Source organism: Callorhinus ursinus, unplaced genomic scaffold (genome assembly GCF_003265705.2).
Source record: "Callorhinus ursinus isolate GAN/ISIS: 27379988/994484 unplaced genomic scaffold, GSC_fseal_2.0 scaffold39, whole genome shotgun sequence".
NCBI lineage: Eukaryota > Metazoa > Chordata > Mammalia > Carnivora > Otariidae > Callorhinus > Callorhinus ursinus.
In genome coordinates this window covers 4,655,306-4,668,685 of record NW_027397101.1, presented here as the reverse complement: position 1 = coordinate 4,668,685, position 13,380 = coordinate 4,655,306, and the positions used below count along the sequence as shown (strand labels likewise).

Genomic DNA, 13,380 nt, shown 5'->3' with positions numbered 1-13,380 from the left:
CGCACGTAAGAGAATTTCGGTTTTCTCTCCTGTTCATCCGTCTCATGCCAATTTAGTTCTTAGTCCAGCGGGAAGACCTGGAGGGTAGAGAAGAATTTTCCCTTCCCTTTAGGGCTCATTAAGACCCGCGAGGACTCAGAACATGTTGGGGACGATCCATTTCATCATTTTGAGGAATCCTATAATTGTAATTATATCCCTTTCTGCAAACTGTCCACCAGAATTCCCACCCACGGTTCTGATTCCTTTTCCAAGGTGGGGAATCCAAATTTCTGAACCAATCAGAACCAACAAAACTCCTTTAGCCCTCTATAAAAGTTTGGGTCAGGCATCACAGGGCAGCCCAAGGGTGACTTTGTACCCCGGGTAGCACCGCCCAGAAGGGATGAGGAGCCTGTTCCCGAGTGCACTTCACTGCAACACTAAGAAAAAGATCCCATGAGGCTTGTCTTTGTGGCTCCCAGGACCTTGCGCCATCTGAGTCTCTCTGTGGCGGCAGGAGGGGAGCCGTGTTCTGGTTTCTTCCCTCCTGCAGGAGGCGGAGCCGGCTGCCCCGGATGGGACTTTGCCAGACACTTCCAGCCTCACCTGAGTTCATGCTCTCAAGACCCCCAAAGCCCCCCAGGATGCTCCCCATGGTCTTTCCCAGGATGGGGCAGGGAGCTCCGTGGTCCTTAAGCAATTCAGATTTGGGTTGTAATGATTCCCATTATGGCTTCAACGTTTCGGGAGCCCAGGTGGCCACGTCCTTCGGAACATGTGCCAATCCCGGCACCTGCATCAAAGACAGGACAGACTCTCGCAGTCCTTTGCTTTTCTTTGCCCAGCATCCTCCCTCCGCCCCTTTCCCCTGTTAACACAGCTGCCTTCTTAGGGAGAATGGCTCCTTTCCCTACCAGAACCCAGGGTCCCTGGGGCCAGACCGTCGCGGACTCCACCACCCCGCCCTCCATGTTCTGAGCAGGGCTGCTCCGGGACCCATGCGGGACCAGATCCTCTCTGGGATTTACATACAGACCCTGCCAGAGACCAACGCTCTGGGCCCCAGCGTCCTGGTGCCGCTTCCCTCCCCTGTGACGCTCCCTTTGAAGCAGGAGAGAGTGAAGTGACACAAGACAGCGGTGTCCCCTCTTGTGAGGCAACCACAGCTTCAGTCTCAGTGCTGCCCTTTCCAGGCACGTCTCCGTGTGGCTTTTAGTTTTGTTTCATTTATGTTTCTTTTTCTCATTATAACATAGACTGTGTTTATTATGGGCAGTTTGGGCAAAACAGAAGTGGACTGTATTCCCAGCCCCACGGAGAAAATCGTTACCGTTTTAGTCTTTTCCTTCAAATTCTTTTTCTTTCGTTTAAAACCTTGAGATTTTACTAAATGCAGGTGTTTTTTTTTTTTTTTAAGATTTTATTTATTTGTTAGAGAGAGAAAGCACAAGCAGGGGGAGCAGCCGGCAGAAGGAGAAGCAGGCTTCCTACTGAGCAAGGAGCCCGACATGGGACTCAATCCCAGGACCCTGGGATCATGACCTGAGCCAAGGGCAGATGCTTAACCATCTGAGCCACCCAGGCGCCCCCTAAATGCAGGTTTTGTCACTGAGCGCTACCACGCAGGTCAAAGCTGATTTCCAGCGGGGCCGGGGCTCTGAGAGGAGGGAAGGGCGGGAGCTGGGCATTTTGTGTGGGAGGTTTGCTCTCGCTCCTGCGGGCCGTTCCCCGCACGTCTGTACAGACAGAGAAGGCTCCCCGGGTGCCCGCGCGGGGCCCTCCAGGATTCCGTGTGTGTTTGGGTCACGCAAGGACAACGGAAGGGGCTCCCTTCTTTTGAGTGAGAACAAATGTGAAAACCCTCTGGGCTCTTCCCACTTCCCTGCACTATTCCCAATTTTAGTGATAACACCCCCCAGATAAGCTGGTGTTTCCATACGGGGGTTCAGGTTCACGGACTTTCTGGACTTCAGTGTGGTTTGCCTGCTCTGTGGGGTACTGCTGGGTGAAAACCAAGCAGAGAAAAAGGATTCCTTTTGAATGAAAGACTAACAATCGAATGCAACAAGCAATAGTTTATTTATATTAAAAAAAGGGAAAAGAAAAAAAGAGAACAGAAACGAAAACCCAACATCTTTTTACTACATTGTATAGATTAAGTAAAAATACCTGTATTCATATATATGTATATACATACTCCATATATATATACACATATACACACATATACACACATGTAATGTAACATTAAAATTACATGCTTCCCAAGACAGAAGAATTAGGACACGTTCCCTCATATCAACTTAATACTCTATCACAATTTAAAATCACTGCAAGGAGACTGGCTCCCTTCATCTTGTTAGACTTCAAGTACATGAAGTTATGGAACCAGGATCTAAATGTGAAAATCATCTACTGTGCACCTGTGACAACGGACTGTCACACGTCACGGGTCAGGGGTGTTCTGAGTTCTCCCACAGGCCTTCCTCACCTACAGCTGTGTCATCTTCTACCTGAGATGCGCGGGAATGAGGCAAGGGGACAGTGTGCAGGTGCCGCGTGGACGCGCACATTGACGTTTAAACAAGAACAACAAAGACATGTCTTTCCGTGAAAACAACACTGGCTGTAAAATGACTCTAGAGGAGGATTCCTCCCTCCCCTTTCCTTGCCAAGTGAAACACAAAAATTACTGGGGGGAAAAAAACTCAGGGTGAAGCACCTCTGGCGATGATCAGCAGACAGCAAGGGACAGAGAGGGAGCGTCTCCTTCGCGACAGCTCCTGGCTGACCTGGATGGTCTCAAACACACCCTCTTCTGCAAAGGCACTCACATGTTGTCTGTTTATCAGTCATACAGCGGGATTCCACACATAGGAGTCTTTCCTACAAATATCAAAGAGAGAAGCTGAGGACATGGTCTAACAAGGCAAAGAGGGTAACAAATACACATTTGGATAAATGTGTGCTTTTTTTTTTCTTTAAAGGACAATCCGTACAGTAGTTTAAAAAATTTCATTGAAAGTTAGGAATTCCAGTAAAATTATCAGCAAGAAGCAAGGTGCTGGAGATAAGAGTGGATCCAGAACGCAGAGCGGAGGGACACTAGTTTCTCAAATGGCCAAAGGACAGGGTTATGTATGGTCTGCTCTGAAACTAGAAAGACCATTCACATACAGTGGAGTGTGTGAGTGGGAGGGAGGTAGTGACAGAGAAATTGGTAAAGCAGGAGGGAGGGTGGCGTCCTTCACTATGTGGGCACAGGGAGGATGCACCCTGAATTTCCGATGGGAAAGAGGGGCCACGTCCCCCTGGTCTGCAGTCCAAAGAGACCCTGCCCAAGCCAAAGGCTGCCCTCACCGGGACACGACGGAGCTAATGGAATTACAGGATGTGCCGCTGTTGCAGCTTGAGTCATAGGCCTCCTGGCCATTGCCGTCGAGGTTGATCTTGAACACGGAGGACGCCTTCAGTAGAAAGTCCGCCGCGTCCCGACGCCCCAGCTCCCGCAGTTTGGACATGAGGATGCCCACCGTGCTTTCGGGGTAGGAGGCCCATTCCCGGAGCAGGGCGTGGACCGGGCTTGGGAGGAACTCCTTGGGAGCCCCGTTATTGGTGTTGTACTTCGCCACAAGGTCGGGGAGACCCAAGTTCATGGCGAGAAGGCACCAGTCCTTTCCCATGGGATCAGGGGGGTCCAGGAGACGACATAGTTTCCTCCGGGTCAGGAGGTTCAGATCTGAGGCATGGATGTCCATCCCTAGGCTGGCCTGCGAGTACACATCGTGACACCCAAAGCACATGATGCTGCTGAAGCTCTCCTTGTACCCACCCATGGTGTTCGTCAGTGAGGTCTCCTTCAGGGTCTGCGCCCGGAAGAAGTCCCGCGGCTGGTAGATCATGACTGGCTCATGGTGCTCCCGCAGCTGCTGGGGGCTCAGGTAATGCTTCACCGTCAGCAGCCCCGGGAGCGTGGTGGCCATGACGTTCTCCATGGTGCTGCACACGGAGTCCAGCAGGAGGCAGCACTTGATCTTGTCCGTCTCCAGCCCTCGCACCTGTACCTCAATGCCCTGGCCGTGGTTGACGAGAAGCACCAGCAGCTCGGCTCCACGGTTGGCAATCTTGCAGCCGTTCACCCACAGGCGGATGTCTGCGTCGCCCTCGGAGCTCTGCTGGTGGATCCACCGGCAGAGGTTCACCTGGACCTTGTGAAAGATGCCGCACGGGAAGGGGGTGAGGTACTCCACGGGGACAATGCGCACGCCGCCGTAGACCCTCCCCTCGTCCTCCTCGTCCGTCCAGGAGCGGTGGAGGTTGTCTGTCTTGATCAGGGCAGGGATGTCCACCATGGTCCCGCTGCTCATGTCCCGGGCGCAGATGTCCATGGCATCGAGGATCTGCAGCAGCTCCTCCACGTCACTGTCGGGCACCAGGCGCTGGACGTCCTCCACGGTGTAGCGGCCCCGGTAGTGGTGCAGGGCCCGTGGGGTCTCCACGGAGAGCAGCTTCCCCAGGACATTGGTGCAGAGCCAGCGGGGGTCCAGGAGTAACACGTCCTGGACCGTTTCACTCTGCATGATGTTGATCTGCCAGAAGGGACAACAGGAGGTCACACATGGGGACCGAGATGGCCAGATGCACCAGCTGTTCAGAGCGCTAGAGGACCCGAGCAATGATAAAATCTGCACATGTTGCAAAAACTGACCCAGAGCATTGATGTGGACGGATCTCGGAAATCCAACACAGACCCAAAACAGCAGCTTGAGAAGGTTGTGAGAGAAACTGAAAAGCCTCCCTTTGACAATTTAAAAAAAAAAGGTCAATGTAATGAATGAAAGACAAAAAAGAGAGAGAGATGGTGGCCAAATGCAATGAGTAAATTTTGACTGGATTCTACATCCCCAAATAAACACATGAATGAATAAAAATAGCTACGAAAGAAATGACTGGGGTAAGTGGCAAACACTCAAATGAGAACCATATATTCAACAATACTATTACATCAATGCTATGTTTCTGCAACATAATTAATTATATTGTGGTAACGTGGGTGACTCCATCCTTAGCCCTCTGTCTTGTTCACGTCCACTCTCAGACGCCGTCAGCTACGTGGTGTCCAGAGACTCCTGGAGATTAATATACGAACCTGAGAAACAGCCACCAAGGCCAGGAGGGTGGGAAGCTTGCTTTGGCCCTTTGTAAATTTGTCAAAGATAACAAAGTCTCTTCCCTTCCTCACACACACACGTGGTGCTGCGAGACCTAATTCAATGTTAGATGTCAGTGAGGGGCACGTGGACCCTTTGCTCTCACTGCACTGCCCTTCTGTGCATCCCCCTGCGCTATAAAATCCGTAGACAACAGTCCAGACTTTGTGGAGAACCGCAGTGCGGTTGGGTCGTTGCCTGCCCCATCTCCCCTGCTCGTAAGCTACCCCGAATAAAAATGTGTAAACTATAAGGAGTCGCCTGCTTCATTTCTTTGATCTCAATTCGGGGACTCCTTTACTGTCCCTCCTCCACCCTGTACTAGTGGGAGAGAACCCCACGGCTTAGGAGCTACAGGCTAAATTATTTGGGGGTGAAATGTCATACTTGCAAAATAAATAAATAAATAGAAGAGAGAGAGAGAAAGCCAATGGAGCAAAGCGTCAGTCAGGGAAGACAGACTGAGACACTGGCCCCACCGGAGACTTCGTGCGGTGAGGGGTCCCGGAGCAGAAACAGGCACCGGGACAACCAGTGACATGTGCCTACGAGCTTCGTTACCAGCGGTTAGTAACAGGACTGGGGGCGGGGCTGGTGGCCGAGCAGAGCGGGGGCACCTGACAGATGCCCCTTCCTTACTCCCACCATCAGATCGTCACTTACTCACTTACTAAAGTCTCAAGGGCAAGGAGAATGAAGAATAAAGTGGATTATACCCTTGATCTAGAAATTGCTGGTCAAATACCAGAAGGCAAGAGAATACTGGGCCAATGGAGTGAGTTTATTATTCTGGTTAATCTTAGCTTGGATCCCAGTCCTTGTATTTAGTCACTTTAAAGTACGGCCAGAGGGGCCTGTAGATTACCGGTAGTCTCAGCGGAGTTCAGAGGCTCCTGCTGTCACTGCTTGATGCTCTAGTTTTCAGGGTCACTGGATTCAGTTGTAATGTCAAGCCTATCTGATCCACACAAACGGGCCTCGAGTCAGGGGGGCACTGAGACTGCACAGGAAGCTTCTGTTGTCTAAAATTCTCAGAACTGCCTCTGGGTTTTCATGTTCGGAACTGCTCTTCGTGGCCCAGCCTAGCCTCAACTGTCCCCTGATGTCACAGGATGGAGGAACAGGAAGGCAAGGCCCCCTCTCTGGGGACAGGCAGAGGGGGGAATTAGAACAGCATTCCCAAGCCGCACCCCAGCGCTGAATGCCATACAAGCGGGAGCAAAGATCCCCATTTCTTGGTCATTTCTGGGGACACTGCTTGCTGGGTTGTGGTGTCTCCGGACATCCTCTCGTCACTGCCCTTTCTTGATCATCTGTGAACCTGAAAGTCTGTTTGGAGCACATAACAGCCCATGCCAAGCTGCATCCAGAGGCTGCAGGAATCACAGCTAAGCACCAGGTGCCCCAGGAGGAGAGAAGAGAGGCCCGGTGGCTCCGTGCGGTGGGAACTGTGCTCCCTAACTCATACAAGCTGGAAAACGAACAAATCTGAACACAATCAGGGGACAGCTCTAGGGGGTAATGGGGGAGCCGAGAACTGCAGGTCAGAAAATCACCTGGGCCTCTGTGGGATGGCCCCGTGTCTGGATAGATTATGGGTAGTTGGGCACTTTCCACTCCGCCTCTCCAGGCTCAAAGCACCTTCCGAGCGGGGACAGAAACACATCCGTGGGGCCCCTCCCACACCCCCGCCTGGGCTGCAGCCCCCTACCTCGCCAGCACTGTGCAGCTGCTGGGCTATGCGCCTGAGGTCTCCCTCTCTGGCCAGTGGGTTCAGCTGGTCTTGCACATCGTACACGAACTGCTGCAGCGACATGAGCTGGTTGGGCCCGTTGAGCTTCCTCCAGGAAGGCAGCGTGGACATGATTTTCTCACACAGGTGGGTCATCGGAGGGCACACCTAAAACATGCAGGATAGGACAGGTCAACCTGCGGCCGAGGGTCTCCCTCGGAGAAGCCCAGGTAGAGAGGATGGCGCTCTTTTCTGCATCATTGCAAGAAATACTCGGGCGAGTTAGTGCTTTTTTGTTGAGCATCCTGGGCCAGTTCCTTTTTTTAAAGTGCTGCCTCTCCGGAAACCCATTTACAAGTGTGAAATGGTATGGATGCTTCCATTTCTATTGCTAACAGTTAAACAGTTGGTGAGGCTTTGCAACAATGCTTTTGGAATAGCGACTCAACCATAGTGCTCCTTTAACCCCTAATGCTGTGTTCCCTCCCTCCCTCCCCTGGAGCGACTCTTTCAGCCAGAAGATGGTCACTTTATGAGCAAAGGGAGAGGAAAAGAGATGAACTGTCGTTAGCAATACTGCAGTGGGTTTTTATCAGTAAATTCGGTATTCGTGGGACTGCTGTGGACATACAGTTTACATTAGACTAATTCTTGGTAATGGGCTTGAAATGGATTTCTTTAAAAAATTTAAAAAATATCTCTAAAAAATTTTATTGGAGTATAGTTGACCCGCAATGTTACGTGAGTTTCAGGGGTGCGACGTGGGGACTGGACCACACAAGTGTAGCGACTTCGGTCACCACACACTAGTACGATACTATTGATTATACTCCCTATGCTGTGTCTTTTATTCCTGTGACTTATTCCTTCCACAGCTGGAAGGCTGTATCTCCCACCCCCTTTCACCATTTTGCCTATCCCCCCATTCCCCTTGAAATAGGTTTTTCATCTTTTAATTTGATTAAATAAATCATTTCGGGACAGACTCCGATAATCCGCACACCATCCTAATTTAAAAACAACACCAGCCATACATTGCTGGTGTTGGTCTGGGAAGGACCCCAGCCCCTCCCCACCAGGGGGCGTCAGGGCCTCTGAAGCTTATTCAACTTAAGATATTTTATTAATAACATTTAGAGACTCAAAGTCAGCTTTTGTGAACATTCTTAAGGAATAATAGAAATGACTCAGCAGAGCCTAATTTAGCTCTTGATGGAGCTTTATAAAGGCGAGCAAAGATAGTATTTGCTTAGAGTGGTTCATGGTCATGTAAGAAGCAGGAAGCAGGGGAAGCCTGTATTTATTCCATACTGCTCTGTACCAGAGGCATCACACATGTCTCTTTTAATCCTCGGAACAACTTCTAGAGGGAAATGTTGTCCTTTTTATAGATAATGAAATTGAAGTTTCTGAACAATCGAGTAGCTCACTTCGGGTCACCCTGCTGATAGGTGGCAGAATTAGAATTTGAGCACAAGGCCTGTCTGGTTGCAAAGTCAAATGCTCTTTTCACCAGTCTGCCTTGTTCGAATAGCTTTCCTATGTGAATGAGATTTATGTCACTTGCCCAGGAGTGATTTCATGGGATTTGGCCATAAAAAAGGAAAGAAAATATAATGAGCATAGGGAAGGCCCCCAAGTTTATTTCCTCTCTTTCTTTGTGTGGAAGATCAGGAAGTGAACTGGTGAATCCCTCACAAATACCTATTTCATACTTAATTATAGGTTTTGTGGGAGCATGTAAAAAATTTATAGGACCTTTGACTTGGAGGTAAACTAGGCCACCTCCCTTATGTCACAGAGGAGGAAACCAAGCTTGATCGCTGCCCACTGGTTTCTGTGATCGGGTTCCTCTGAGCCCCCTCGGACTACTCCCCACTCACTGACTGTGCCTTACTGGGGCCCCCATCAGAAGGCAAAGACTGGGCTTTAGGAAAGTCCGGAGTTTTCCTGAAGATTCCTACAGCACATCTGGAACTGGAGCCTGGTGTTGTGAATGGGGGCATGTCCCAGGTGGGAAGCAGTAAGCTCTAACTGGAGGGGCCACCTGCCACCAGGGGAGGGAAAGACACACGCTCCTCATTCCCACCCAGGCTGGGGCAGCAGGAACTTTCCAGGGAGCATTCTGCCCTTGGGATGTTTACCCTTTTGTGTCAGCTCGAGAGAACTTTTCGAATATTATAGAGTAGCAGCCTTTTAGGGATTAGAGGCACTGAAAATATTTTTTCCAGTCTATTTTACCTTTTGACTTTGTTCGTGGAATTTATTTGCCAGAAAATAAATTTTAGCTTTTATGTTGTCAAATAGATACACTTTCTTTGAAAACTCCTATATTGCCTAAAAGGTCTTCCGAAGCAGTACCAAATTATTTTAAAAACACATTCAAGATATTGCGGGTTTTTTTTCTTCTTCTTTTTCACATTTAATAGTTTTAATCCACCTAGAATTTCTTTTTGGGATTCGCAGTGAGTAGAACTCAATCTCATTTCATTCTAGACTAATAGCTAGTTGTGTCAGGTCATGGATGAAATAACATTTTCCCCCAAATTGAGATAACATCTTTTTTTTCCTACTGAATATTTGTAGATGTTGTGATTTACTTCTACACTAACTTATTCCACTTATTGATTTTTTTGATTTTGGATTTATTAATTACACAGCCTTTATTTATTTATTTATTACATTATTTATTAATTACTTATTTATTTATTACATTATTTATTAATTACACAGCCTACCCTTTTATTTAGTCTTCCACTGAAATTTTAAAATGAAAAACCCAACCCAATTGTCTCATTCCCATAAGATATGTGCTGGAACTGTACCAACTCTAAGAGGCGCCCCTCTTTTTTTTAATTTATTTATTTATGGAAGCACCTGGGTGACTCAGTTGGTTGAGCGGCTAACTTCGGCTCAGGTCATGGGTCCTGGGACCGAGCCCTGCATCAGGCTCCCTGCTCAGCAGGAAGCATGTTCTGTCCCTCCCCCCCGTTCATGCAAGTGTGCGTGCACTCGCGCTCTCTCTCTCTCTCTGTCGGTCTTAATAAATACATAAATAAAATCTTAAAAAAATAAATTTATTTATTTTAGAGAGAGAGAAAGAGAGCACAGGCACAAGGGTGGGGGGAGGGCAGAGGGAGAGAATCCTCAAGCGGACCCCGGGCTGAGCGTGGAGCCTGACGCGGGGCTAGATCTCATGACCCATGAGATCAAGACCTGAACCGAAACCAAGTTCGGACACTTAACTGACTGAGCCACGCAGATGCTCCTCCGCATTTTCTAAATATTGCACAGTAAGTCACTTCTGGGTAGCTTCTGTGATTTGTAAAAGGCCATGTTACTGAAACTGTCAGAATCCCACATGCCCTAAGGTGCCCCCGCGCCCACAGCCCCCCATCTCCAGGCCACCTCCTTGTTCTCACCGTTCCTTTTGCTTCCCAGAACAATGGGACACAAACATGGCCATGCAGCTGCCTCGTCCTGGGGCCCCTGAGGACTGAACCTGACCTGAGGACAGCACGAAGCAGCCGGCTCCAGGGTGACCGGATGGTCTGGGCAAACGTGGGCCTGCAGCCTCCCAGCTCACTCACCGACACAATCTGGCTCCGGATGTCTTGCAGGTGACTTCGAAGGACCTTCATGTCCTTAGAGCCCGAAGCGCCGGCATCCAGAACGAACAGCTTGTTTGAAATGTGAAGATCGTTCCCAAACCTAAGGGAAGAGCAGCGGCCTCGTCAGGGTGCTGTGGTCCTACCAGGTGTCCCCCCAGATGGCAGCCTCCTGCTGGCCTGAAGCCAGAAAGTTCTCGTGACCTTGCAAAGGCCGCCCCTCCCCACCGGCTGCTGGCTTCTGTCATGTGACACGGGTGCGAGGGGTAGGGACCCGCACGCTCCGAGTCCCGCGGATGGCAGCGGCGGACAGGTGAGGGGCGGCTCCAGTCCCACAAAATGGCAGGGACACAGTATGGGAAGATTTTAGGTCCCCTGACGCAGGACAGATGAGGCCTGTGCCCTTCCCTTGCATGCTAGGATGGACACCATTGCAGGGTGACAGCGTAAGAGCAGACAATGGGCCTGACAGCCACAGCTTTGATGGAAAATATTAGTACGAGCCCTCTTTTTCCTATCAGGAGGACCACAGGAAGTGTCGGCAGCCGATCAATCGAGAATTCGCATTACTGGCAGATTACATAGAGCTGCAGCTTCAAAGTTTTTTTGACAGATGCTACGTAAAAATACATATTTCTACACTGTGACCTGTGTGCACGTCCACACTGATCCATGAACCATAATTTTCACAGAAATACGTGCCAGGAAAGTCACGCTGGTATTTCTCCCTCCAGGCCTTCCCACTTTCCAGACCAGGTCAGGACCCCCAAGTCATGAGCCCCTAAGGAGCAGCAACTTCGACGGTGAGCAATTCTGCTCAGTGGTAAGAAGACAGTCATCAGACCCGAGGTTAAAGCAACAGAAAGAACTGAGGTCTACATCAACCGTGGTGACAACCGTTGATGACACTGTGTTATATGACAGACATTCGCGAAGGGTTGAACTTAAACATTTTGGGGTGAGAAACATTCTCACCAAAAACTAATAAAAGAAATAAGGAGAAAAGGGAGAGAGATGGAAGGTGATGGATGTGATAACTAGCTAAATGGGCGCCACGGACGTCAAATCACCACGATGTGGACGTTAAGTATCTGATAATGTTACCTGTCAACTAGAGCTGCCTCCAGAAAGTGGAAGTCAATGCATGAAACCCCTACCAGAAGCTCCCCCTGGGCAGTGGTACCAGGAGGTGAGGAAAGAAGTGCATAGTTTGTTGTTTTTTATCCCGTGCTCTTTACTTCTGTTGCATCTGTTATGTTTTCAATGTTTTGATAAAAATAAAAACGATACCACAAAAGCCAACCAAGCAAAGGAGGCCTCCAGTCCCTTCCTCTGGTGTCCGTGAGCTCTGCGGGATGGCCCCTGCCACCAGTGACGCCCTCACCTGTTCCTGATCTCCTTGAGCAAGGACGTGTCCTTGTCATATCCGAACTCGCCTCCAGCCGGCCGAGGCAGGTTCATGATGTCGGCGTGGGTGGCCACCAGGACGACGTGCAGTGGGTTCTTTAGCTTGCCGCCGAAGGCTGGGGGCAGAAAACAGGCGTGTCACAGGTGGGTCCTCCTTCCTGGCTGCCTCGAGTCCCCGGGGGAGGGGGGTCGTGCTGGCTGGCCTCTGGATGTGCAGCCTGCCCACCGTGCGGGCTCACCCCGAGAAGGCCCAGTCCTGGCCAACATCAGGATGAGCCTGTCTCCTGGGTTCAGACCACAGAACACGAGGGAGCTTCTCAGCTCTTCCTCCAAGGGGGCCCTCCTTGCATGGTGAGGGGAAATCGAACTCTGGGCAGGTGCACCCTTTACAAGACAAAGAAAGCCCTCTGAATGCAGCAACACCCAGAAATGGCCGAGCGGATCTCCTGCGGTGCACACAGACAGAGAGCCTCTCCTCAGGGGAGTGTTTAGGAAGAAAACATCAAAAAGAATGAGAAAGAAAGAGGCAGAGGAGAGGTACCCTGAGAGGATTAAGTCCAATTATTTGATTATTCTATAATTTTTGAAGGAAAAAATGGATAGCCCAGTGTCCACCATGGAAGGCTGCTCCTTTTTGTTTTGTACACAAAGGAACAAAAGTGTATTCCACGCGGTCTTCTGCTCTAGGAATAAAGTTAAGATAATACGTTCACTCAGTACGGTCCCGTCCGCTCTTGACAGAACGACAGAATGGAGGAGGGCTCATTCTGCTTATTCATCACATACCATTAGGTAGAGGCACAGAGGCCATCAAAGGACGAATTCCACTCCCACCCAACCAAAGTGACCCCAGCTCTAACGTGTAGGGAGAGAGTGAGAAACGGTCCCCAAGGAATTGCTCAGACTTGGTCTCTGAGGCAGGAAAACGTGATCCTGTAATAACTCCTTGCGAACAGAGGCAACAGCTGGGCCTCAGGAATCGTCCAGAGTGTGACTCTCATCACAGGAAGGACAGACCAGCGGAGCCTCACCGTTAGCCCAGAGCTGTAGATCCGCCCGGCGGGAAGGGCACTCATGCACCGGGGCATGCTAGCTTACCGATGGGTTCTTCAACTGGCACAAGAGACTTCAGGAAATTCAGCCAGAAGATCACTTGGTTCAACTGGATCTCGTAGGGTTCTTCCAGACTGAAAACAATGACGTGGATGGATGTGGGGTCGTTTGCGGCAAAGTAGTCATAACAGCAGAAGTATACAGGATTTCCAGAGAATTCCCACACGCTGAAATCACCGACTCCTACAGAGAGAAGAAAGATTACTATCTGAAACACCACCAGCAAATGCCAATCACAATTTTTCTTAGCACTTTAGGGACTGCCAACAGAAAGAGTGCTATCCATAGCACCCACCTGTTTATCTGTGCATCTTCAAGACACACACAC

At 49.9% G+C, this 13,380-nt stretch overlaps 1 protein-coding gene across 6 annotated transcripts in view; it reads right to left on the bottom strand.

Annotated features, from left to right (window-relative positions):
• Positions 1-2,042: 2,042 nt before the first annotated feature.
• The window catches only part of DAPK1 (death associated protein kinase 1), a 178,820-nt gene continuing 167,482 nt past the window's right edge, over positions 2,043-13,380 (bottom strand). For 5 of the 6 annotated variants that reach the window (XM_025851609.2, XM_025851607.2, XM_025851606.2 and 2 more), the window contains exons 22-27: positions 13,038-13,235; positions 11,917-12,055; positions 10,515-10,635; positions 6,904-7,092; positions 3,343-4,571; positions 2,043-2,868 (exon numbers count right to left, since the gene is read on the bottom strand). In XM_025851609.2, coding sequence (XP_025707394.2) covers positions 2,835-2,868; positions 3,343-4,571; positions 6,904-7,092; positions 10,515-10,635; positions 11,917-12,055; positions 13,038-13,235 — 1,910 coding nt within the window. In that variant the 3' untranslated portion in view covers positions 2,043-2,834. Of the gene's footprint in view, positions 4,572-6,903; positions 7,093-10,514; positions 10,636-11,916; positions 12,056-13,037; positions 13,236-13,380 lie in introns of all 6 variants that reach the window. The other variant, XM_025851611.2, reaches the window with a different exon arrangement.